This window comes from Trachypithecus francoisi, unplaced genomic scaffold (assembly GCF_009764315.1).
Source record: "Trachypithecus francoisi isolate TF-2019V2 unplaced genomic scaffold, Tfra_2.0 Lachesis_group16, whole genome shotgun sequence".
In the NCBI taxonomy this organism is placed as follows: Eukaryota; Metazoa; Chordata; class Mammalia; order Primates; family Cercopithecidae; genus Trachypithecus; species Trachypithecus francoisi.
The window spans coordinates 72601695-72628683 of NW_022681461.1; the positions used below are offsets into that span (position 1 = coordinate 72601695).

At 43.2% G+C, this 26989-nt stretch overlaps 1 protein-coding gene across 3 annotated transcripts; it reads left to right on the forward strand.

Annotated features, from left to right (window-relative positions):
- The first annotated feature begins 837 nt into the window (after nucleotides 1-837).
- WDR31 (WD repeat domain 31) lies at nucleotides 838-24203 on the forward strand. 3 transcript variants are annotated; one of them, XM_033237754.1, is made up of 11 exons: nucleotides 838-959; nucleotides 4688-4841; nucleotides 8730-8872; nucleotides 9618-9750; nucleotides 11762-11836; nucleotides 17828-17972; nucleotides 18071-18171; nucleotides 19401-19468; nucleotides 20481-20622; nucleotides 22270-22432; nucleotides 23994-24203. In XM_033237754.1, the coding sequence occupies exons 3-11, from the start codon at nucleotides 8757-8759 to the stop codon at nucleotides 24152-24154; spliced, it is 1104 nt and encodes a 367-aa protein (XP_033093645.1). In that variant the 5' UTR covers nucleotides 838-959; nucleotides 4688-4841; nucleotides 8730-8756; the 3' UTR covers nucleotides 24155-24203. The 3 variants fall into 3 exon arrangements, with proteins under 3 accessions (XP_033093645.1, XP_033093646.1, XP_033093647.1); XM_033237755.1 differs by having other exon boundaries at nucleotides 9621-9750; XM_033237756.1 differs by lacking the exons at nucleotides 838-959; nucleotides 4688-4841; nucleotides 9618-9750 and having other exon boundaries at nucleotides 8734-8872.
- The last annotated feature ends 2786 nt before the right edge of the window (nucleotides 24204-26989 follow it).

The window sequence follows — 26989 nt, forward strand, 5'->3', positions numbered from 1 at the left end:
CAGGAGTTCGAGACCAGCCTGGCCAACATAATGAAACCCCATCTCTACTGAAAATAGAAGAATTAGCCAGGCATGGAGGCCTGCACCTGTAGTCCCAGCTACTTGGGAGGCTGAGGCAGGAGACTCGCTTGAACCTAGGAGGCAGAGGTTGCAGTGAGCCCAGATCACATGACTGCACTTCAGCCTGGAGGACAGAGCAAGACTCCATCTAATAAATAAATAAGTAAATAAATAAATGTTGGCTAGGATCCCTGCCATTCATTCATTAATTCAACAAACATTCAATAAGCCCCTACTATATACCAAGCCCTATACTGTGCACCAGAAATACGGAGATGAATAGACTCCAGTCTGGAAGCAAAGAGACTGCAGCTGTAAAAACTGTTAGTTTCTACAACTGTCTTCCCATTCGGATCTCAAGAAGGTACTGAGGGGTCTCTTCTTGCTATGGTACTAGGCTGTAACGGTTCGATGAAAAAAATAATGAAAGGAATAGAGGAGTGGGGGGCTGGGAGAGTGTCCAAAGGAGGAATTTCTAGTCGAAATCAGAGAAACTCCAAAGAAACACGGCAACGTGTATATCTGAGCGACTAATAATTTAAAAGATGACCTTTATTAAGTGCTTTCTCCATAGCTATTACAAAGGTACCCGCTTTCCTTGGATTGTCTAGATTCTTCTGGCAACGTGGTCCTGGGCACAAGCGTCCTCTTCTCTGGACCTCATCAGTGCATTGTTACACGAAGAGAGTAGCACCGGGCGCTCAGTTCTGTCCCAGCTTTACGCTAGCGGAACTGCGGTTCGGCTGCCGGAGAGGGTGCCCGGAGGCTTTTCGTCAGCACTCCCACCCTAGCAACGTGCGCCTGCTGCTAGGGGCGGAGGCGGGGGAGGGCTCGGAGGCTGCTCACACCCGCCAGCTCCGCGTTCCCGCCGGCCCCAGCTCCAGCCCCCGAGCCCACCGGTGGGTACTGAGCCTGAGGTGGGAGAAAGGGGCATAGCGGCAGACTGGGAGCGGGCAACCCTCGTCCTTTGGCCGAAGCGGAGAGCAGTTATGAGGGCCGACCTTTTGCTGGGTGGCGCTAGGTTCCCATCTTGGAGGATTCCTCTCCCCTCTTTCCACATCAAAAATAAGCTTTAGGCCGGGCGCGGTGGCTCATGCCTGGAATCCTAGCACTGTGGGAGGTGGGTGGATTGCCTGAGCTCAGGAGTTCGAGACCAGCCTGGGCAACACGGTGAAACCCTGTCTCTACTAAAATACAAAAAATTAGCCAGGCGTGGTGGCGTGCGCCTGTAGTCCCAGCTACTTGGGAAGCTGAAGCCGGAGAACTGCCAGAACCCGGGAGGCGGAGGTTGCAGTGAGCCGAGATCGCACCACTGCACTCCAGCCTGGGCGACAGAGCGAGACTCGAGACTCCTCTCTAAAAAAAAAAATAAATAAATAATAAACTTTAGTTGTTCGTATAATGGGCAGAGAGAGGAGCACTTGCGATCTGAAGCAACAGAAAGGAAAAACTGCACACAAGTCCAGAAGTCATCCCCAAAATTTGAGGCAGCCTTGAGAGTGGTGGCCTAGAACTGGCTCCCTATGTGACTCTAGGCAAGAACCTCTTATTCCCTGGGCCTCGGTTTCCGCTATCTGTACCATTAGAAGTTCGAACCAGACCAGCTTCCAGGTGTTTCTACTCATACTTTTGTTTCTTTGAGCATTGTTTTGGCGGCTAAAGATGCCTTGGTCTCCCAGAATGTAAGACAGAAGTGTGCAGAGGGAAATTTGCGGAGACGGAGGGAAATAAGATATCAGCGTTTGCATGAACAGGGGAGCAGGGAAATAAGGTGCAGTCCACCCAGCTCTGCCCCTGTGACCTTCAGCAAGTCACAGCCTTCTGAGTCCCAGTTTCTACATGGAATAGAGCAGTTGGATAGGTACTGGTGTATATCAAGGAATATTGCACTGGAGAGTTAAAAGAGAATTCTCTGCTTTATGTTTAGGGTGGTTTAGAGTGACTACTGGATATCTCAAGGCCTTTGGAAAGCAGATTAGAATCGAGTGCTGGGATTCAGACTGAGGCCTGGTTCCAGCTGGAACCAATGGGGACATCCAGAGCCAAAATTGAGTCTATAGATTTTCCCATGTCCTCTCCAGCCCTTCTGGGTCTGGAGTCTGGGATGAAACAGGGTGACTGCTCTCTAAAGGATATGTTGTTGGGCAGGTTAAAAGGGCCCTTATGTTGTTGGGTCCTTAAAAAGCGTACCACTGGGCTGGGAGCAGTGGCTCATGCCTGTAATCCCAGCATTTTGGGAGGCCAAGGCAGGCAGATTACCTGAGGTCAGGAGTTCGAGACCAGTCTGACCAACATGAAGAAACCCTGTCTCTACTAAAAATACAAAATTAGCTGGGCGTGGTGACAGGTGCCTGTAATCCCAGCTACTCGGGAAGCTGAGACTGGAGAATCGCTTGAACCTGGGAGGTAGAGGTTGCGGTGAGCCGAGATCGCACCATTGCACTCCAGCCTGGGCAACAAGAGCCAAACTCCAAGCTGACTGTTCATCTTAGTATTCCATTAATTAATTCAACAAATATTTATTTGCCTTGCGTTCATTCTCCTAGGCTAAGGTCAAATCATAGATACAAAAATGAACCAGAAATTATACCTCCTCTGAAATATATTACATGTTCATAATAAAAATAGTGGAAGATAACTTAGCAGTATTTTTATTTCTTAGTCTACTCATAATAAGTTACAACAACGTAGACATAACCCAAATTCATATACTTTGTTCTTGAGACTTTTTAATTGCCTTGCTATGTAACATAATTAATTCTTAGCTTTGTTGGGTCCAGTCACTCTGATCAGAGGCCATAATTTACTTCAGTTTTAATATCCTCTAGATTCATATATCCATTTGAATATGTTCTCTATGTATATTTGTGCATTATGAACAATATTACTAAGTGTGAAAATGCTGCTTCCAGTATGGTCACTGTTAATCTTGCAGTCATGCTAGTAACCATAATTTATTGTTAACAGCTTGCCAGAATGAACCGAAAGCTTTATATGCACTAGCTTTTGTAGAGATGCAGTATAATATGCTGGTCAAGAACAGGGCCTCTGGAGTTGCACTGCCTGGATTCAAGTTTCAGCTCTGCCACTTATTTGCAGTATAAACTTGACCAAGCTATTTGATATCTCTGTGCCTCACTTTTCTCATCTGCAAAATGGCCATACAGGTTGAGTATCACTTATCTGAAATGTTTGGGACCAGAAGTGTTTCAAATTTCAGATTTTAGAATATTTGCATTATGTACTTAAGGGTTGAGCCTCCCTAATGGAAAACCTGAAATCCAAAATGCTCCAATGTGGCCAGGCACAGTGGCTCACGCCTGTAATCCCAGCACTTTGGGAAGCCTAGGTGGGCGGATCACTTGAGGTCAGGAGTTCGAGACCAGCCTGGCCAACATGGTGAAACCCCATCTCTACGAAAAACCCAAAACTTAGCCGGGCATGGTGGCACACACCTGTAATCGCAGCTACTCAGGAGGCTGAGGCAGGAGAATTGCTTGAACCTGGGAGGTGGAGGTTGCCGTGAGCTGAGGTTGCGCCACTGCACTCCAGCCTGGGCAATAGAGTAAGATTCTATCTTAAAAAAAAAAAAAAAAAAAAAAAAAAAGAAATCCAAAATGTTTCCGTGACTATTTCCTTCTTATGTCATGTCAGTGCTCAAAGAGTTTTAGATTGTGGAGCATTTTGAATTTTGGATTTTTGGATTAGATGCTCAGCCTGTAGTAACAGTATCTCAGAGGCTTGTGGAATAGATAAAATGAGTTAATAAATATAAAACCTAGAGCAGTTCCTGGTACATTTTAAGTGCTATTTTTAATCTTTGCAGAAGTCAATGATGGAGTTATTATCCTATTTTACACATAGGAAAGTAAGACTTAGAGAGGTTCAACAACTTGCCCAAGGCCACATTGAGCTATAATTCACAACTAGTCCTGTCTAATGCAGGTACTAATGCATTTAATCAAATGTTGTTCTGACTATTCTGTGCTGCCCTTAATTCTCAGAATAAGCTGTACTGTCAATCAATATTTAGAATTTATTTGAATTCTTAAAATTAAGTTATTAAAATGCAATAAAACTGTTTATTCTTTGTAGACATTTATAATGGAAATTCTGGACTAGAAGTCAAGAGATTTACTTAGTTACAATTTTGAGCAAATAATATTTCTATCCTTATTCTGCAGATCTTTAAATAAATGATCGTAGTTATAATTTTGAGCAAATAATATTTCTACCCTTATTCTGCAGATCTTGAAATAAATAAATGGTTTATATATGGTGATTTTGAAAAGCTCTTCCATCTCAAATTCTAGGATAATTATTTACAACAGGAGAAATTGCCTTTTTCACAAAAGCAGTAAACTCTGAAGCAGTCAACTCAAGATTTTTGATGAACAGAAGTACTATGTTAGGAGCAAAATCAAAATGTTTAATGATGTATTTAAATATATTTTGCATATTTAAAAAAGATATAATTAGCATTATAGTATACTTTCCTGAATTGTGGAAATGTGAGGGAGATAATCTTGGAATTTTGTAAAATATTTCTTCCTTTGTGAGGGAAACCTACACCTAACCATCTCTTTAATAAACAAGGTCTTTATTTATCTTGTAAATCTCTTTTCAGTGCAAACATGCTTAGACAGAGAAGAGATTAACTTCAGTGGCTTCCCACTAATTACAGAGATTAAGAAGTGGCTGCCTGAACTATTTTCCAAAGGATACACATTACAAATTATTGCATAGGGGCAGCTCACCAAGAAGATCCTATTGGTTTGGGGGTAAGTAATTCTAAAAGTTATCTTTTCCGTAGAATGTCCCATGAATATATATGCTTTTCTTGGGACGTATGGCTCTCTGACTATACCAATCAGTTTTGAGCAGAGCCGATCCATTTATAGCACCTGCAATTTCCAGTGACCTAGATCTGTGGATGACATCTGTCGTTAGTTTGATGACAATGTTGAAAAATAGGTTAGGCTGGCAGATAAGAAGCCCTGCACCCTCTATCTATAAACAATACCACATCCCAAGCTTTTTGAAAACTATCCTGAATTTTGCCTCTCAGCATATCTTGTGGTCTCTTACAGAAAATCCTGGACTATGTGAAGTGGAAGGGACTTTAGATTCGCCACTTCACAAGTATTTTTGTTGTACAGTACTGTGCAAGCCACTCGGGGTACAAAGATGAATAATGAAAGACCTTCTTTCATTATACACATAATCTACTAAAAATAATTTCATCTAGTGTCCTAATTTTTTAGCTGGGGAGACTGAGGCCAGAGTGGGGAATGGAGCTGCTCAAGGACACATAATGGGATGAGGCAGGGCTGGGGTAGATCCTGGGTCTCTTGATGCCACTCACATTGTTTCCATTGCGTTATGCTTTTCTGTATTGGTTACCTAGTCTTGTCAGAAGGTAATTCTATCTACTTCTCAAAACGTCGGCTGAAAGTCTTCTGGAAAGCTCTATTTTTTTAACGCTAATGGTATGAATGAGAATATTAAGTTGATGCGTTTTAGCTGCTGTTCTCTCCTGTAGACAGTTCTTCCTAGAATTAGGTTGGTCATGCCCATAAGAAACTCATTTCCTAGAACTTTTAAGCAGAACCTCAGAAGAAATGGGGACTGGGTGCTCCCACTGCCCCCCATACTTCCCTCAACTCTTTGATATCACAGCTAGTTGCAGGGGACACGTGACCTGGAGTAGTTGAGACTGGTCCTTAGGTTCCTTCGGTCCCAGCAAATGTTCATGCTGGTCACATCTTCAGGTTTCTCTTTTTTTCAGTTTCACCAGCAACTGGTATAAGACCTACATAAATAAGGTGCTTAGGAGGTGTTTCCTGAATGAGTGGAGGAGCACGTTTGAATGCATAATTCATTCTCTTTCTTTTCAGTTCTAGCCTTGTTAGTTGAGGGGGATGATACAAGTAAATCTGGAAAATGTTTCATTATTCTTTTTATTCTAATATGTAATCCAATATTAACATTATTTAAATTCTGGGTCACTGGCTCTCAAACTTTTTGGTCTCAGAACTTCTTTTCATTCTTAAAAATTAAGAACCCCTGAAGAGGTTTTGCTTATGTAGGTTATAGATTGGATTCGAATCCTGCTCTGCTACTATTGTTTGACATTAAAACTGAGATTGAATGCCACATGCAGGGTTTGTTAAATTTAAAAATAAATAAATGAGACCAGGCACGGTGGCTCACACCTGTAATCCCAGCACTTTGGGAAGCCAAGGTGGGTGGATCACCTGAGGTCAGGAGTTTGAGACTAGCCTTGCCAAAAAATGGTGAAACCCCATCTCTACTAAAAATGCAGAAAAAAAAAAAAGCCTGATGTAGTGGCGCATGCCTGTAGTCCCAGCTACTTGGGAGGCTGAGACAGGAGAATTGCTTGAACCCAGGAGGCAGAGGTTGTAGTGGGCGGAGATCACTCCATTGCACTCCAGCCTGGGTGACGAGTGAAACTCCATCTCAAAAAAATAAATAAAATAAATAAGTAAATGAATTAATTTAAAAAAACAAATTTTAAAGATATTTACTTATTAATTTTGAATTAGTAATAAACCTATTGCATATTAACATAAAATATCATTTTATGAAAAATAAATATACTTTCCAAAACCAAAATATTTAGTTAGAAAAAATGGTATTGCTTTATGGTTTTGCAAATTTCTAATGTTTCCCTTAAACAGGAGACAATTTGACTCGGATATCTGCTTCTGTATTCAGTCTATTGTAATCTATTGTTTATGTTGAGGTATAAAAAGAAAAGAAGGCCTGCACTTTGGGAGGCCAAGGCACGTGGATTGCTTGAGCCCAGGAGTTGGCAAAACCCCATCTCTACAAAAAACACAACAAAATTAGCTGAGTGTGATGGTGCAAGCCTGTAGTCCCAGATCCCCGGGAGGCTGAGGTGGGAGGATCACCTAAGCCTGGGAGGTGGAGGGTACAGTGAGATCACACCACTGCACTCCAGCCTGGGTGATAGAGTGAGACCCTGTCTCAAAATAAAAAAGAAAGGAGAAGGAGAAGGAAGAAGGAAAAAGGAAGAAGGAAGAAGGAAAAGGAGGAGAAGGAAGAAGGAGGAGAAAAAAGGAGAGGAAGGGAGAGAGGGAGGGAGAGAAGGGCCTCACCGAGAGATGTAGTTGGAAAAGGGAGGTCCTCCCAAACTCCCTGAAAGGCTCTCAGGAATCCCCCATGATCCATGGATCACACTTTAAGAACTACTAGTCTAGGTCATTACCTATATTGTCTCATTTAGTGTCATTATTTCTAGCATCTCAGGACATCTATTTCATGATTCTGGCACACAGAGGTGCCGTAGTGAAATTATTAAGAAAAAAAAAATCCAGCAACCAAGGAAGTTTATAACCTTTTAGAATAACTGAGGCTTTTCTTTTTCAAGAAGCTTCAGTAATGTGAATTATTTTTTATTTTTGATTACATCTTCTTAGTATTTATTTTATTGTGGCAGAGTGCATGTAACATAAAATTTATGATTAGTAACATTTAGTATATAGAGACAATGTTGTGCAACCATCACTATCTAGTTTTAGAACATTTTCATCACTCCAAAAGGAAACTCTGCCTCTTAGTTTATTTGTGTTGCTTTAAAAAAATAACTGAGCCTAAGTAGTTTATAAAGAAAAGCAATTTATTTGGCTCACAGTTCTGCAGGCTGTATAAAAAGCATGATGTAGGCTTCTGTTTCTGGGGAGGGCTCAGGAAGCTTCCACTGTGGCAGAAGGCAAAGGAGAGCCGGCATCCCATGGCAAGAGAGGAAGGAACCAGGTGAGGAGGAAGGTGCCAGGCTTTTTTAAAAACAGTTAGTTCTTGTGGGAACTAATAGAGTGAGAACTCACTAATTACCAGGGAGATGTCACCCAGTATTCATGAGGGATCTGGCCACATGACCAAAACACCTCTAACTAAGCCCTACCTCCAACATTGGGGATCAAATTTCAACATGAGATTTGGAGGGGGCACATATCCAAACTATATCTAGTCTATTAAGATATTCTATATTACATTCTATCTGTATCAAGTAGTCACTCCCCAATCTCTTCCTCATCCCCGCTCTTGGCAACCACTAATCTGCTTTTTGTCTCTAGGTTTGCCAACTATGGATATTTCATATATATAGAATATGAACTATGTAGCCTTTTGTGTCTGACTTCTTTTGCTTAGCATGATGTTCTCAAGATTCACCCATGTTGTAGTACGTATGAGTACTTCATTCCTTTTAATGGCCAAGTAATATTTCATTGTATGGATTGACCACATGATGTTTATCCATTCATTTGTTGATGAATATTTGAGTTGTTTTCACTTCGGCCACTGTGAACAGTGCTGCTGTGAACATTTGTGCACACATTTTTGTTTGAACATCTGTTTCTGTGTTTTTGGCTGTAAACCCAGGAGAAGAATTGCTGGACCATATGACACTTCTGTTTTTTAGTTATTACAGGACTTCTTAGTCTTTTTTAAAATCAGTTTTGTTTTGTGTATCTGCAACCTCAGGGCCGTAAGGGTGAAGCAGGGTGAGGAGGAAAAGCAAAAGCATACAATTAATTAGTCTAAAAAAGGATTTATTTTCAACATCATACTACCATTATTGTGCCTAACAAAATTAACAATATGTATTCTTTTTATTAAACAAGGAACGCAACTTCCAGCAGCCACAAGGGATGCTGCTACTCAGGTGCCAACTGAAACAAGCTCCTCCACAGAAGGTTTGGTGTAGGTTTTGTGCAGTGATGGGGAAACTGCAAAGCAAACTCAAACACAGCACTTACAAATACAGGTACAGCAATCCTCCCCTGGGAGCCCAGGTTTTATCATGCCCCATTAAAACTCTCCACTAAAGAAAGAGAAGACCCAGGGTGAATGTTGATGGCCTTCCCTGAATAGTTTAGTGTGTTTTCTTTTGGATAAGAAACAGTCAGGGCTGGGTGTGCTGTCTCATGCCTGTAATCCCAGCACTTTGGGAGCCCGAGGTGGACAGATTGCTTGAGCTCAGTAGTTCGAGACCAGCGTTGGCAACATGGCAAAACCCTATCTCTGCAAAAAATACAAAAATTAGCTGGGCATGATGGCATGAGCCTATAGTCTCAGCTACTTGGGAAGCTGAGGTGGGAAGATTGCTTGAGCCCAGCCATGTGTGCCACTGCACTCCAGCCTGGGCAACAGAGTGAGACCCTGTCTCAAAAGAAAGAAACAGTCAGTTTATTAGCTAGTGGCTGCACCCATGCACAGAGGGGCCTAAATCTTTAGGATTAATTGCTAGTGTGAGCAAAGAAAGACTCCTGGCTTCTTGGCTTCAGGATCTCCCTTTATCAGATTCCAGTCCTTCAGTCATTCTGCATATTTTCAGAATAAATAATACCATTGCTGACAATGTCAGTGGGTCTGCCTTCTCTTCTCCTTTTTAAATATTCCTCCTTAGTCTGGCCTGAATTGCCTTCTTAACCCACATTCTTCTCCCTACCCCACCACACCCCCATCCATTCCCATGCCATTGGGTCTCTCATTTTCTATACTCTTTTTAGCAGGCCTGATGAAATTATAGAAGAGAGAATTCAGACTAAAGCTTTTCAAGAGTATAGCCCAGCTCACATGGATACCGTCTCTGTTGTTGCTGCTTTGAACTCAGATGTTTGTGTCTCTGGAGGGAAAGATAAGGTGGGGTTTGCAGTGTTTCCCGGGAAACGAACTTTATTGCAGGGAAAGGAAGATATTTTGAAAGGAAGTCTATCTAGGGTTTGCATTTCTGGAGCAGGGTTGATGAGTGTAAAAATATGGGCTTTAGAGTTAGGAAGACTGGGTTTAAATCCTTGCTTGGCCACTTTCCATTCGTTTGGACAAGTCTTTACATTTTTTTGAGCTTCAGTATTATCTGTTAAGTGGGAATAATAATGCTACCTCACAGGTGGTTATAAAGATTAAATCAAAGAACGTAGGTGAGATCCTTAACACTATGCCTGACCACCCACATGCTTTCTATAAATGGCAGATATCATACTTCCCACCAATGCCATGTTACACCTACATGGAGACATAGGAGTTAATTGTCAGCAAAAGGAACTTTCTAATCTCTTCTTTTATGCTCTTTACACTGGTATGCATTATGATTCCTCCCTGTGTTTTTGTCCTCCTTCCTCCCATTGTCGCATTTCTCTCCTTCATATTTGGATCTATCATAGCACTCACAGCTGGGATACTGGTAGCACAACTGCTAATTCTTTTTGTAGTGAATAATACTAATAATGGGCTGGGTGCGGTGGCTCACACCTATAATCCCAGCACTTTGGGAGGCCATGGCAGGTGGATCACTTAAGGACAGGAGTTGAAGACCAGCCAGGACAACATGGCGAAACTCTGTCTCTACTAAAAATACAAAAATTAGCTGGGCATGGTGGCGCATGCCTGTAATCCTAGCTACCTGGGAGGCGGAGGCTCAAGAATTGCTTGAACCTGGGAGGTGGAGGTTGCAATAAGCCAAGATCGGGCCACTATACTCCAGCCTGGGTGACAGAGCGAGACTCTGTCTCAAAAAATAATAATAATAATGTCTCTCATTTTCAATAGCCTTTTAGAATCTTCAAATTCCATTTGCATACTGTATTCCACTGGTTCTAAGATGCATGTTTTCACATTTTATTTTATTTTATTATTATTTGAGAGGGAGTTTTGCCCTTGTTGTCCAGGCTGGAGTGCAATGGCTCGATCTCGGCTCACCTCAACCTCTACCACCTGGGTTCAAGCGATTCTCGAGCCTCAGCTTCCTGAGTAGCTGGGATTACAGGCATGTGCCACCACACCCGGCTAATTTTGTATTTTTTTTTAGTAGAGATGGGGTTTCTCCATATTGGTCAGGCTGGTCTTGAACTCCCGACCTCAGGTGATCCGCCCGCCTTGGCCTCCCGAAGTGCTGGGATTACAGGCATGAGCCACTGTGCCTGGCCCTGTTTTCACATTGTAACACTTCTTAAATCAGGATGCATCTAAGTATCCTAATTTAATTGGCAGTATTTTGTCTTAAAATCTCGGCCGGGCAGGGTGGCTCACTGCAGTCTCCACCTCCTGAGTTCAAGGGATTCTGCTGCCTCAGCCTCCTGAGTAGCTGGGATTACAGGCATGTGCCACCATGCCTGTCTTATTTTGTATTTTTAGTAGAGATGGGGTTTCTCCATGTTGGTCAGTCTGGTCTCTAACTCCCGACCTCAGGTGATCTGCCCTCCTCAGCCTCCCAAAGTGCTGAATTATAGGCATGAGCCACTGTGCCCAGCTTGAAATGGTAAATTTTTTTAAAAAGCACCACAACAAAAATATACAGTACAGTAGGGAAAACAAATCTAACTCTATGTGGAATTCTCCTTCACCATCTACAGCCAGAACCTCCAGTGGAATCATTTCTCCTTGGGGAATGTTAGCCCAAACCTATCAGTAAGTTTAGAGCAGTGGTCTAGTGTCAGAGGGAGAGGCAGAGAACCACCAGGAGAAAAGAAAAGAAACTCAAAGGAGGGGCACATGAGGAGGGATGGCCACAACAGGGAACCCCTAATGCTTTGAGCAAGTCCCTGAACAGAGAGGGAGTGAGTGAGGAGGGAGAAAGTAAGGTGGGAATGCAGTAGAGGCTAGTGTCACTTTAACAAGAATTGAGTAATGAAACTAAAATCTTTACTCTCTTCAGACAGTTGTGGCGTATAATTGGAAAACTGGAAATGTGGTGAAAAGGTTCAAAGGACATGAACATGAGATCACCAAGGTAATTGTCAAATGATTATTATGAAGGCAATCTGGAGCTGAATAAAGGATAGCTAATAGTTCTAGATATTAAGGGTGACTGAATCTTTGATCTTAAGGAAAAATGCAAAGGCTTTGTTTGATGCTGTGAAGTCCTACTTCAGGAGAAACAGAGCAAACCATTCACTTAGGTGTTGTTACAGGCATATCGAACACAGTTTTTCTTTTGTCATTAAGCCCTGAATAGCACAGGTAGTAAACAGAACACAGCTGATAACAACTCTCTCTGACCTATCCTGTCTCAACAGGTATAGTACTGAAGGCTTACCCTGTGCTTACCATAGCTAGGAAAATGACAAAATCCCTGTGCTCAGCAACCTTTTAGTCTAGTTGGGGACATTTAATGAACATTCAATAACAATGAAATAAAAATTAATTTGTTAGATAGCATTACAGACCAGAGTGAGCTTCCAGCAAAAATGATAGAGAATGCCAGTTTATATATAATTCCCTGCTCTGAAGTCCACCTAAATGAACCAAAAATTAAGATACACACTTCCTTTATAATGAAACTAGGCATCAGCCACAATCCCATAGCACAGAATGTGATAGTTGCTTGCCAGATACGTTGTGTTCTGAACTAGACTGATAGGGAACACCATGCTGTAATTCACTTATCCCCAGATATTTGACAGAGTACAGATTTCACTAAAAGAGCTGCTCCTGAATGGTCCTCCCAACAGCCCTTTATTTAGAAAGATGAGGACTAAGGACATAGATTGTTGACCAGTAAAACAAGACAATGTAACAAAATCGAGGCTGCTGCCAGCTTGCTTCTCTTTCTTCTAGTCACCCTAAAATGCCGAAGGACTGACCAGGCATGGTGGCTCATCCCTGTAATCCCAGTGCTTTGGGAGGCTGAGGCAGGAGGATCATTTGAGGCCAGGAATGTTTTGTTTTGTTTTTTGAGATAGAATCTCACTCTCTCTGTTGTGTGATCACAGCTCACTGCAACCTCCATCTCGCGGGTTCAAGCTTTTCTTCTGCCTTGGCCGCCCAAGTAACTGGGATTACAGACGTGTGCCACCACACCCGGCTAATTTTTATATTTTTAGTAGAGATGGGGTTTTGCTCGGTTGGCCAGGCTGGTCTCCAACCCCTGGCCTCAAGTGATTTGCCCGAGGCTGGGAGTTTAAAACCAGCCTGGGACATAGCAAGACCCCATCTTGACAAAAAATAAAAAAAACTAGCCAGCCACGTTGGTGCACACCTGTAGTCTCAGCTATTTAGACAAGACATAATCAGCCATCAATATTCAGGATGACAAATCAAGACATAATCAACCATGAATATTCAGCATGACAAATCAAGTTATAGTAGACCTTGGACTGAAAGGAAAGAAAGTGAGAGAGAATTGACTGTGTGTGAGTGTGTGTACGTGCGTGCACTTGTGTGTGTGTGCACATGCATGTGTGTGTGTGTGTGTGTGCATGTAATACTTGAGCATGTATCGAGCCTTGTTGAATTTACTGCCAAAGATTGGACTTGCCCTCATTCAAAGATGAAAAGATTAATAAGCAGAAAGGATCCAAAGTGAGGTCTATATGCCTAGATTTTTAAAAAATACACATATAACAAGCTAATGTCAGATGAAAATACACTTTGAAGGAAGAACTACTCAAGAAGCAAAGATAAAATTTGATTAGTGCTTTTTACTCTATAAATTAAGAGAACATGTACTCTATGAAACAATAAGTTGAAAAAATAAGACAAGCCAGGGGCAGTGGCTCATGCCTGTAATTCTGGCACTTTGGCAAGGCAAGGCAGGAAGATTGCTTGAGCCCAAGAATTTGAGACCAGCCCAGACAGCATAACGAGACCTCATCTCCACAAAAAATTAAAAAATTAGTTGGATGTGGTGGTGCACGCCTATAGTCCCAGCTACTCAGGAAGCTGATGTGGGAGGATCATTTGAGTCCATGAAGTTGAAGCCATAGTGAGCTGTGATCATTTCACTGCACTCCAGCCTTGGTGACAGAGCAAGATTTGTCTCAAAAAAAAAAAAAAAAAAAAGAAGTGAGACAATAGAAGAATTATCTGGGAGAGAAAAGATTTGAGGAAAAATGTTATTAAAAAGTAAAAATTGGCCAGGCAGGGTAGCTCATTCCTATAATCCCAACACTTTGGGAAGCTGAGGTGGGAGGATTGCTTGAGCTCAGGAGTTCAAGACCAGCTTGGGCAACATAGCAAGACCTGTCTATACTACAAATAAAAATACAAATACATTCGGTGGTCATAGTGGTGCATGCCTATAGTCCAAGCTACTTGGGAGGCTAAGGCAAGAGGATCTTTTAAGCCAGGGAGATGGAGGCTGCAGTGAGCTATAGTTGCACCATTGCAGCCCAGCCTGGGTGACATAGCGAGACCCAGTCAGAAAGAAAGAAAGCGGGAGGGAGGGAAGAGAGAGAGAGAGAAAGAGAAAGAGAGAGAGAAAGAGAGAAGAGAGAAAGAAAAAAAAGAAAAGAAAGAGAGAGAGAGAGAAAGAAAGAGAGAGAAAGGAAAGGAAGAAAGAGAAAGATTATTTATGTGCGGAGAGTGTTGTTCATATGTAAAGGCATGGAAAGACATTCTTAAATTCATAAAATCTTGCCATATGCAAAGCATTCCTGAATAATATAGTTGAAGGTATATTATTAAAGAATGTGAATGGGCCAGGCGCGGTGGCTCACGCCTGTAATCCCAGCACTTTGGGAGGCCAAGGCGGGTGGATCACCTGAGGTCGGGAGTTCAAGACCAGCCTGACCAACATGGAGAAACCCCATCTCTACTAAAAATACAAAATTAGCCAGGTGTGGTGGCGCATGCCTGTAATCCCAGCTACTCAAGAGACTGAGGCAGGAGAATCGCTTGAACCCAGGAGGCAGAGGTTGTGGTGAGCCGAGATCGCGCCATTGCACTCCAGCTTGGGCAACAAGAGGGAAACAAACAAACAAACAAACAAAAAAATGCGAATGAATGATGAATAATAAAGCCAACTAATATTAAAGAAGTTCCAAACTGAATTCACTGTATGAGCCTTCAGTCCAATTAAACACAGAATTATGTCTAAAGAATCGTCAAAACTAGGGCTATGAGAAGAAATGTAATTGTTTTAATTCTTTAAAAAATTTATATGAATAAAATGCAAAATATTAATAATATGATAATGGACTGGATAAAAAACCTACAGAAGTGGGAACGAGCCAGAAATAATATAATTGTGCTAATTAAAGAAAAAATTCTTTTCCTTACAAGAGATTCTTTTCTTTCTGAAATTAATACATTGAGAATATGAGTTTAAAGATATTAATACATATATAGAGGTATCATGAGAAGAACTCAGGTTACATATTATTTAAATTAAAAATATAAAGAAAGGGAAAAATAAATCTAAAAATAAATATACAATTTTATAGAAAAAGAAGACGATGAAAATATGACAAAATGTTTTTCAAAACCAACAGAAAAGATGGAAGAAACAAGATCAAACATATATATGACAGCAGTAAATGTAATGGGGATAAATTCACTTATTGAAAGGCAGTACTCTTACTGAGTTAAAAACTAAAGCCACCTATACATTGTTTAAAAGAGACATATCTAGGCTGGGCACGATGGCTCACCTTTGTAATCCCAGCACTTTAGGAGGCCGAGGTGGGTGGATCACTTGAGGTCAGGAGTTCAAGACCAGCCTGGCCAACATGGCAAAACCCCATCTCTACCAAAAATTTAAAAAAAAAAAAAATTAGCCAGGCATGGTGGCACCCACCTGTAATCCCAGCTATGTGGGAGGCTGAGACAGGAGAATCACTTGAACCTGGGAGGCAGAGGTTGCAGTGAGCAGAGATCGTACCATTGCACTCCAGCCTGGGCAACAGAGTGAGACTGTGTCTCAATAAATAAATAAATAAATAAATAAGACATATCTAATGCAAAGCAGCTTTAAGATTGAAAGCAGGGGCTGGGCGCGGTGGCTCAAGCCTATAATCCCAGCACTTTGGGAGGCCGAGACGGGCGGATCACGAGGTCAGGAGATCGAGACCATCCTGGCTAACACGGTGAAACCCCATCTCTACTAAAAATACAAAAAATGAGCCGGGCGAGGTGACGGGCGCCTGTAGTCCCAGCTACTCGGGAGGCTGAGGCAGGATAATGGCATAAACCTGGGAGGCAGAGCTTACAGTGAGCTGAGATCCGGCCACTGCACTCCAGCCTGGGTGACAGAGCGAGACTCCGTCTCAAAAAAAAAAAAAAGATTGAAAGTAAAACGGTAAACATAGAACAGATATTTGTACACACACACAAATATATATATATATAGCAACATTGTTTAGAATAGCCAAAAGCTGGAAACAACCCAAATGTCCTTTGACAGATTCATGGATAAACAAAATGTGGTAATATACATACAGTGGGCTATTTTTCACCCTTAAAAAGGAATGAAATAGGCCAGGCACAGTGGCTTATGCTTGTAAACTCAGCATTGTGGGAGACCCAGGCAGATAGATCACTTGAGCCTGGGAGTTCGAGGCCAGCCTGAGCAACATGGTAAAACCCCATCTCTACAGAAAATACAAAAATTAGTCGGGTGTGGTGGCACACACTTATAGTCCCAGCTATTCAGGAGGCTGAGGCAAGTGGATTGCTTGAGCTCAGGAAAGGAAGGTTGCAGTGAACTGAGACTAGGTCACTGCACTCCAGCCTGGTTGACAGAGCAAGACCCTGTCTCAAAAAAAAAGGAATGAAATTCTGATACATGTTACAACATGGCTGAACCCTGAAAACATTATGCTAAGTAAGAGCCGGACACAAAAGGACAAATATGGTATGATTCCGCTTATATGAGGTACCTAGAATAGTCAAGTCCATAGAGACAGAAGTAGAATAATTGCGCGTGCCAGCGGCTGCTGGGAGAGGAAAATGGACAGTAATTGTTTAAAGGTTGTAGAGTTTCAGTTTGGGATGATGGAAAAGTTCTAGAGATGATAGTGGTGATGGTTATACAACAATGAATGTACTCGTTGCCACTGAATTGTACACTTAAAAATGGTTACAATTGTAAGTTTTATGTATATTTACCACAGTTACCAGAAAAAAAACAAACAAAAAAAACATGATGGAAGAGATCAGAACAGGAAGAACAGGTCAGCAAAGATATATCAGGCAAATGTAAACAAACAGAGCAGGAGTTGGGATGATAATATCAAGCAAAGTTGTATTCAAGGTAAAAAAGCATAAAATGGAACAGAGATTCACTTCAAATTCTTCATAAGTACAACAGAATCACCTGTCATAACAGTACAGTATCCATTTTGGGGGTGCAGTAATGATCAGGTGTAAAAGGAATCCCACAGGAGGAAGTTCTATAGGAAGCCCAAGAGGGGAAACATCCTCACCAAGGTGACGTGATCTGAGGAGGTGAGATTTTTAACCTTACCCTGAAGGACAGGAGGAAATCTGCTACATAAAGGAAAAGGTAGCACAACATTGAAAAAGGTGGAAATTCAGACTGGCCCATGCTTTGCATTCATAGATTTCAAGCTTAGGTATTACTCTTGAGAAGTGTGTGTGGGGGCCAGATGCGGTGGCTCATGCCTGTAATCCCAGCACTTTGGGAGGCCGAGGTGGGCGGCTCACCTGAGGTCAGGAATTGGAGACCAGCCTGGCCAACGTGGTGAAACCCTGTCTCTACTAAAAATACAAAAATTAGCTGGGTGTGGTGGCTGTCGCCTGTAATCCCAGCCACCCGGGAGGCTGAGGCAGGAGAATCGCTTGAACCCAGGAGGTGGAGGCTTCAGTGAGCCAAGATCGCGCCACTGCACTCCAACCTGGGTGACAGTGAGACTCCATCTCAAAAAAAAAAAGAAGTGTGTGGGGAGGGAGTTATGCAGACTCATCTTTTCCCCCCAATTTAAAGTCCAGTCCAACTAGCACACCAGAGCTATTTCAGTGTTACTGTTTTTTCCCTGAGCAGGTAACCTGTATTCCCAATTCCAGTCAGTTCTTCAGCGCCTCTCGTGACAGGATGGTCATGATGTGGGACTTGCACGGTTCCTCACAACCAAGGCAGCAATTGTGTGGCCATGCCATGGTGGTCACCGGATTGGCTGTGAGTCCAGGTAAAACAAAGTGAACCTCTTCCCAACACCTTGATACTTTCTGAAAAGCCCGTTCAGGTCCCCTCTCACAGGCTGTCTTCTCACCATTGTTTCCAAAGACTCATCACAGCTGTGCACTGGCTCTCGGGACAACACCCTGCTTCTGTGGGATATGGTGACAGGACAGAGTGTGGAAAGAGCATCTGTCTCCAGGAACGTGGTATGAACTCGAACTTGGTACAGAACAGGGCAGCAGAAAGGAGCATGGGGTGAAGGAAAGGCTCAGGAGAGAAATCAGGAGGCCCATGAGCAGAAATTAGAGCCTGGGTCCCAATTGCTGTCTCCTAACCTGCTGTGAGACCCTGGCCTCTCGAGGTTATTAGATTAGATGGTCCCTTGAGTCTTCTGCTCCAGACAATGATTTTACTCACTCATGTGGGAATTAAAAATGGTCTTCATTATTTATTTCACTATTCCTTTTCTTCTGTGGGCCACACACTGTGCTAGGAACAGGGTTAGTGACCAAGGACAGAGTTCCTGTCTTCCAGGAGCTCACAGCTTATGCTTATTGTATGTTCATACGTGTAACATCATGTGGAGAAATAAACATTACCTTTTGCTTTATGTAGAATTTGCATTGCTCTTGAAGGACCGGTTGTTTTCTAGTAGCAGACTGGTATAAACTTCAGAGCCTTTGGAGTCAGTCATACCCAGGTTCAAGTCATGGATCTATTACTTACCAGCTATGTTATCTCAAGGAAGTTACTTAAGCTCTTATAGTGTCTGTGTCTTCATTTATAAAATGGGGAGAATTCTATCACCTGCTAAGGTTCTTCAGAGGATGAATTGAAATACTAGATGTGAAATACCTGTCGTTGTACCTGACCCATAGTAGATGTTCTTTTAGGGGTCATCAAATTTCAGTCCCAGTCATCTTTTCTAATTTTGAAGATGACTGCCAATGGTTAGATGTGCTTGCCCCATGCCCTCTATATTGGTGGAGTTTACTGGAAGAAAAGAAAATCCTGTTATTTTGGGTTATTTTGGAAACTGTTTTATGCCTGTCCGAGCACGGGCCTGCAGGGATAAAGAGAAACATGAATGCTCTTCCTGATCCCCATGAGGTGTTGGGCTAGAGTTTCAGTGAACCCGCCTTACAACAGGTGCTGTTCTATTTGCCACACGGCTGGGGTTTCAGGTACTCTAAGGGTGCCTGCATGTATTTTGGTGCTCACAACTGGCCCAGCTGTTCCCTTGCTGCTGATAACCTGGGAGATGCAGGTAGAGCATGACTGATAGGTATCTGCAAAATGTAAGATGCCTGTAAATGAATTTGCTAGTTTAGAATCCTTGAGAAGAGGCACAGTGATGCTAGTTAGCACATTTGACAGGAATTACAGCAGAGGAATGACTTGGTGTGAGAAGTTCTGAACAGTTTGCTTTTTCTAGGTCACTCACCTGTGCTGGGTCCCCAGAGAACCATACATACTACAGACCTCAGAAGATAAAACCCTCAGGTGGGCTTACTGAGCAGCAGTGAAAGTGTTTCTTGTGAGGTTTGTGGCTCCCATGTGTACATGGCTCCATTCCCACTCTGCTTCTCCACATTGCTCTGCCCTTCCCAGAGCCTTCCGTTCCTCTGCCCTTCACTGGTGGTGGGGCCTCTCTGCTCTGGCCCCATGGATCATTAAGGTAGAGACTGTATGCCATGAGATCAGGCCTGGTAAAAGCCCCTGTTCTAGATGGTTTCAAAGCATCTGATTCAGCCAGCTCCTGCTATGTGAATGTGTTCAGATTAACCCCAGAATCAGTCACTTGCTTGTCCCACCCTGTCGGGCTGCCTGGCTCTCCTTGCTACTCCTGCATGGCTCCTGGTGTTCTCAGTCACCCAGCCTTGAGCTGAAGCCCTCCCTGGGGAAGCAGGGTCGAAATCAGCATCAGGGGAGTCAGTAAAGTCAATAGTTCTTAGACCGGAGAGCGTAACTAGAAACTTTGGATCTCAGAAGAGATTCTCCTTAGAAAATGGTAGGAATGGGGTAAAGAGGTAAAAATAAAATAAGGAGCAAAACAAAATACTCCCCAGTGGACCCCATAGCCAAGGGTGGCCATGATCTGTATGTAAATCTTCTGTAACCGATTCTGAATGATGACTGATCTTCCATAGCAGAATAAGTATCTTTTTAAAAATTTAAGTCACAGGCACAGAAATATCCTTTTGTCCATGGAAAGCAGTGCCTCAAAGGACCAAATTAACAAATTAACTTGTACAATTAAGGTGCTTGGTCTCAATTTCTATTAACTGATCTCAAAATAGAAAGAACTCAGATGTCATTCAATTTGGTTACTTCCTGCCAGCTTTAGAGTCTCAGAGATTGATCTGGTTCATGCTGCTGTTTTTAGGTAAATCATGCCATTCCAATCTGGCTGGCCTACACAGCAAAGAGCCAAGACTTTTATGATAGTGGGACAATATGGATGTATTTCAGTCACATTTACTACAAGCTAATTTCCTGCCCTAATCTCTTTCAGATTATGGGACAGTCGGGGGCTGCAGGTAGCTCATATGTTTCCTGCAAAGCAGTACATTCAGACCTACTGTGAAGTCAGTGTGGATGGACACAAATGTATCTCCTGCAGCAATGGCTTTGGAGGAGAAGGCTGTGAAGCCACGGTAGGAGACTGTGTGAGGTCCAGGTATCTGGTTGCTGATGAACAGATCACTTACTCTGGCCTCATGCTTATAGTTGCGCTACACAGGCGAGCTCTGCTAATGGCTCAGGCCTCTTTCAAAAGCATACTGTGAGTGATCTTTGCATTCCAGTTGCTTCATTTAAGAAACATTCATAGGGGAGGCCAAGGCAGGAGGATTACTTGAGCCCAGGAGTTTGAGACTAGCTTGGGCAACAGAGCAAGACCCTGTCTCTATATAAAAATAAAAAGTTAGCTGGGCATGGTGGCATGTGCCTGTAGTCCAAGCTATTCAGAGGCTGAGGTGGGAGGATCAACTGAGCCTAGGAGTTTGAGGCCAGCCTGGGCAACAAGGGAGACCCCATCCCAAAAAAATAAAGAAAGAAAAGAAAAGAAACATTCATCAACTTAGGGCTCTCTGAATTGGTAGTAGGAAATAGGAATGGGATGAGAGTCAAGATGGGGAAGAGCTAAACACAGAACTAGTCTGCTGATGTCTCTACTCGCAGCAGAGCTTGGAGAGGGGAGGGACTGTTTGAAGAACGAGATTTATTCCCGTTATAGGCATGGCCACAGTAAAAGAAGCTCAAGCTTTTTAGGAAATTTGGAGCTCTAGTGTTGGTCCAGGGCCTACTCCATCCCTTACTCGTATACCTTCCTTGCAGTTAATTTTGGAATAGATTGCCTAGGCTCCTCCAAAGCACCTTTGATTCATAATTGTAGAATATCAATTAAAAGTGTTATCTAGTATTCAAATAGAACAATTATGCCTCCTATTTTATCGGACATTTCTTGTGTGCTGGGCACTGGGCTGAGCACATTACATGTAATATCTCATTTAATCCTTAAAAACAACCCCATGAGTTAGGTACTATTATAATTCCCATTTCACAGAGAAGGAAATAGAGGCATGGCAAGTTGACATCTCTTGCACAAGACTACATCCCTAGTAAATGGTAGATTGGGGTGTTGCAGCCTTTGAATGTAGCATCTCTTTTCTAAGTGAAACATTTCCAGCTCCTACAGCTATTCCCTGGATAACTTCATTATCTTTTTGGACATAATTAAATTTGCTCTCCTCCCTGAACATTATTCTCCAGCTGTGCTCTGATCTGTATCTATGAGAGTAGGACTGGCAGCACTGACTGGCACTTCCCTCTTGTAGACACTAGTCTTCACACATCAAGGTTCAGCATCTAGGCATGAAATCAGAATGTCTACACTTATATGTACTTATACCTATGAGGTACTTCTAACCATGGGGTCCCCACAGGACCCACAGATGCCAAGAGGTTGAAATAAAGCAGGTCTTGAGTTGCCATGAAAGCAAACAACCCCATACTGTTGTTTCGGGTTCCCCATGATGGAACACCATCATGCTGTAGGACTAGGAGCTTTTACTTCCCTAACCATTAAAAAGGCAAAAACTTATGACACATTCTTAACCAGGGTTGTTTGAGACATAGTTGAGGCTTAAAATAATCACTAGATGGGGGTTGTTGGGTCTGTGGATGGATGAAGATATGTGAGCAGGTAAGTGGAGGGAATAGGTACATCATGGGAGCGGGGGGAGATTCATGGACGAAGCTAGACGAGTAAGTATGAGCTGGTCCATGTCATTACTTTGCAGTTGTGGGACCTAAGACAGACTCGAAACAGAATATGTGAGTATAAGGGGCATTTCCAGACTGTTGCATCCTGCGTCTTTCTACCAAGAGCATCGGCCTTGATGCCTTTAATTGCTACCTCATCACATGATTGCAAGGTGAAGATTTGGAACCAAGATACTGGAGGTAAGGAGCCTGCTGTCAGTTCTCCTCAAAAGACGCATGAAGTCCTAAAACCTTCTTTAAAACTCCCTCTTCCCATTGCTCAGCATTACAAAGCCACCCATCTTCTGCCACTGTCTAGTCCTGTGGTTAAGAGGTGATGTCAAGATGCTATCCCCATGTATCCCCTGGTACTGTGTTGTATAGACTCATTCCTGAGAACTCACATTGATTTGGCTCTTACATTCTTTCTACCTGAAGTTCTTCATCAGATTCTTATTTGTGACCCTTAAAATACCTGGAAAAGAGAATAAGAATTGCCACTTTTGAATTCTTCTTTCGAGGACTAAAATGAAACCCTCAGCTTTTGGTGAGGTTAAGGAGGAGTAAGGATAGTTTCAGAAAGTCTCTGCCCTGTTTTGATTCTGTAGCTGAAGTTTAAGAACACAGTAAGCTCATAACATTTCAAAGCATCAGAGAAAAAGGATGTCTTATGCAACCCAGGTCCCCAGATTCCTGGATCTGCTAGAGTCAGCCCCTGCTGGCCGATTGTTAAATATTCAGGATTTTTGTGAACTGGTTTTTAAACCTTTGGTAGCCTGAAATCTGATCATGGTGGAGGTATTTACACCATGACAATTGACAAGTGCTATGAATCAGTGGTGGTGGTGTTTTTTCCGCCAGAAAGCTGGTTTACCAGCACGCCACTGCCTCCATCTGTTCTGTCCTGGACACAGGGTTCTGCCACAGACAGAAATAGCATTGACTTAAAGAACTTTAAACCAAATCTCTCCTACAGCAGTCTTCTAGAACTCAGCTCCTCTCAGGGGAGACAGGGTAGTTCCCTCAGACAATAGAGGCGGGACCGTGTCTTGTGGGCACTCTGCAAATAGCTGTGGCCACAAGCCAAACTTCCATAGTAAGGACAGCCTGCTGTACTGTCACCTGGAGTGGCTTCTCCAGCCACCCAGGTGTAACAGTTGCTTGAGGAAAAAGAGCAGATGTTTTAGACTTAATGATCATAAACCTTACCAGGGAGAACGAGGTCTGAAAGTATTGACCTGACCAAGTGGCACAGATTCCCTGCCCACCAGGTATGAGCCTGTAGATTTTAGAAGAGTGGCCTCTAAGGTGCAGATGGAGGGAGATGGGTCAGCTGAAACCCCTAAAGAATGCCTTTCAGGCTCCCCCATTATCCTTCATCTCCAAGGCATCAAGACCCCAGGAAGCCAGCAGCTAAAGACCAGTATTCTTGTATGTTTTTCTCTGCCTGGGCCCTGCTTTATTTTCTGGGCAGGTGACTGAGGGCACCTTTGTAACATGTCTTTAGCCAGTGAGAACCTGATACTTCTTGGTGATGGAATGCATCCTGTTTGGCCCGTGTGCCATTCTCTACCACTGATGTCGTGGGGTTGGCCCAAGTTCTGACCTCCCTGGTATGCTTTCCTCTGAAGAAGTGGGTCCTCTCTCATACTGGTTAGATATGTACAGCAAATGCTTTATTTCCTCGCATTTCTCATGAAGATATCACGTTTCATGATGCTACACTCTTGGCCTAATCTGCTGGTTCCCCTTTTCCCCCCAGCCTGCCTTTTCACCTTGTCTCTGGATGGATCAGGACCCTTGACTTCTCTGGCTGTTGGTGATGCCATCTCCTTATTGTGTGCAAGTTTTAACAGTGGAATTCACTTACTCAGAATGGACCACAGCCGAGGGCTGGAACTGCAGGAAGTGGCAGCATTCTGAGGCCAAGAGACACTCACTGGACAGTATCAAACCATGGCCCTTTCTCAGCGTGGCTTTGTGTCTTTCCCATTTATCTTGTGGGGAGTGGGATGTAGGGCTGGTATTCTTTGCTTAGGTTCACTTAGAAGATGTATCAGTGTTGTAAGTCAAATAATTTAAGTCCAGTGATTCAAAATCAGGCATAGAGTCCAGAAACATGGACTACACATAAAGTTCTCTATTTAAGTTAAATACAAATGCAACTTTTTAGTGAGCTTGTAGGACTACTCTTCAAAAAAAGTTTATTGCTCAGAATGATGACCTGTAAATGTAAGAGTGGCAGGCCTCTGTCCGTGAAAGTCAGAACACAGGGCTCAAGCCTCTGAAACTGACCCTTTCCAAGTCTTCACAAAAGAAAAAAGGCCATGGGGAGAGAGAGTGTTTTGGTTACATCAGAAATAATTGAGATGGGAAAGAATAGTGCAGCTCCATAGAGGAGACAGACTGTAGACAATGAGATTAAGCTTCAGTCACTGCTCCTCAGCAATGTGAAGAATCAAAGTCAGTGCAAGCAAGCGAAAGCTTGGACTTCTATTCAAAGTGGCAGCAGAGTGGGAGGGCGGTGCCCTTCTAGCCCAATGCTGCTGAACTTGTGTGAAAATCAGACCTGAGATGGCTTGAAGCGGCCAAGAATCACATGGGCATTGCCCAGAATTATAGGAGTTAGCACATCTGCTCTACAGATAAGAAAACATTGAAATTCAAAGGTTAAGGCCAAAAATATCTCACTTGCAATTTTAATATGTTTATTTGGATTTATATAAATGAAACATATATATATGTTTTGGAATGGCCAGAGTGAGGCAAAGGGGATCCCTGAAATAACTTAGAACATACAGAAAAAACGAGGCAGGTGGATCACTTGAGGTCAGGAGTTGGAGACAAGCCTATATGCGTGTGCCTGTAGTCCCAGCTACTCAGGAGGCTGAGATGGGAGAATCACTTGAAGCTGGCAGGCAGAGTTTGCAGTGAGCTGAGATTGTGCCACTGCACTCCAGCCTGTGTGACAGAGTGAGAGACCTTGTCTTGAAAAAAAAAAACATACAGGAAAAAGAGGGATGGAGTCAACTGTGCCCCGACATTAAGCCCCCTTCAGTGAGGAGGGGCAAGGTGCTCAGGCCTGCCTGTGTGGCCCCCAGGAGTCAGACCTCAGCCTCGTGCTCACAGGCCCATTTTCATCCAGGGAAAATGGAGTCCTTTCTGCCTTCAGAGATGCCCACACATAAGGCACATGAGGCCTGGAGATTCCCTTTCTGACAAGTCCCAGCCAAAGAAAGATTTTGTATTTGTCTTCTCTGGCCTCTGCTTGTCTCTGATACCAGTGGCTGACAGCCACCTTCCTTGTTCCCTCTCTTGGTGTGATCATGGCTAACTGCAACCTCAATCATCAGGGCTCAATCAATTCTCCCTCCTTATCCTCCTGAGTAGCTGGACTGCGGGCATGCACCACCACACCTGGCTAATTTTTTGTGTGTTTGTGTAGTCTCCTGGGCTCAAGTGATCCATCTGCCTCAGCCTCCTTAAGTGTTGAGATTACAGGTATGAGCCACTGCATCCAGCTGAGAGTCTGTTCTTAAGCTAGTACAAAGAGTCAGACTGGACTTTGAATCTCCACTTCTCCATTTAGCTGGATGATCTTGGGCAAGTTATAAAATCTGTTTCCTCTTCACTTTGTAACATGGGGCTCATGATCATACCTCACCACAGGGCTGTTCTGAAGACTGGACATAGCTATTTTAAATGCTAGGAAAGGCCAGGTGCAGTGGCTCCTAGCACTTTGGGAGGCCGAGGCAGGAGGATCACCTGAGGTCGGGAGTTTGAGACCAGCCTGACCAACATGGAAAAACCCCGTCTCTACTAAAAATACAAAAATTAGCCGGGCGTGGTGGTGCCTGCCTGTAATCCCAGCTACCCGGAAGCCTGAGGCGGGAGAATTGCTTGAACCCAGGAGGCGGAGGTTGCGGTGAGCCGAGATTGCACCATTGCACTCCAGCTTGGGCAACAAGAGTGAAACTCCGTCTAAATAAATAAATGCCAGGAAAGGTGCTGACAAATGGTAACCATAATTATTTATTGTCCTCTCTGTCCAGACTAAATATTCCCTTTCCATATTAAACATTTACCATTCTGCCAGATGCGTTGGCTCATGCCTGTAGTCCCAGCACTTTGGGAGGCTGAGGCAAGCAGATCACAAGGTCAGGAGTTCGAGACCATCCTGGCCAACATGGTGAAACCCCGTCTCTACTAAAAATAGAAAAATTAGCTGGGTGTGGTGGTGTGCACCTCTAGTCCCAGTTACTCAGGAGGCTGCGGCAGGAGAATCGCGTGAACCCGGGAGGCGGAGGTTGCAGTGAGCTGAGACCGCACCATTGCACTCCAGCCTGGGCAACAGAGAGAGACTCTGTCTCAAAATGAAATAAAATAAATAAATAAAAATAAATGTTTACCATCCCTTCATCCATTCTTAGATCTTATCCTCTAACCCTTTAGTCTTGTTTTGCTCTCCTTTGATTCCTTGTTATGGGTCTTTCAACTCTGGAAAGACAAAGAAGTAGTGGGAGAGGAAGCTAGAGGGCTAAATACATTTATTCTCATTTGTTATTCCCAATATTCCCTGTATTGTTATTTCCGTTTCACAGATGAGGAAGCTGAGGGCTAGAGACATGCAGTACTTTGCCCAAAGTTACATACATATTAAGAAGAGCTGAGATACAAATCTGGGTCTGCCTGACTCAAAGCACTTTCCTTTGCATCATGTCACAAAGTCATAGACCATGACATTGTTTCTTAAAGACC

Bases quoted from the DNA above. Each gene is read 5' to 3' on its own strand.
- WDR31 (XM_033237754.1), top strand. From the start codon at position 8,757: ATGCTGCTACTCAGGTGCCAACTGAAACAAGCTCCTCCACAGAAGGTT. The intron at 11,837-17,827 runs GTAATTGTCAAA...TTCCCTGAGCAG, and splicing joins ATGAACATGAGATCACCAAG to GTAACCTGTATTCCCAATTC. The intron at 20,623-22,269 runs GTAGGAGACTGT...ATTACTTTGCAG, and splicing joins GAGAAGGCTGTGAAGCCACG to TTGTGGGACCTAAGACAGAC.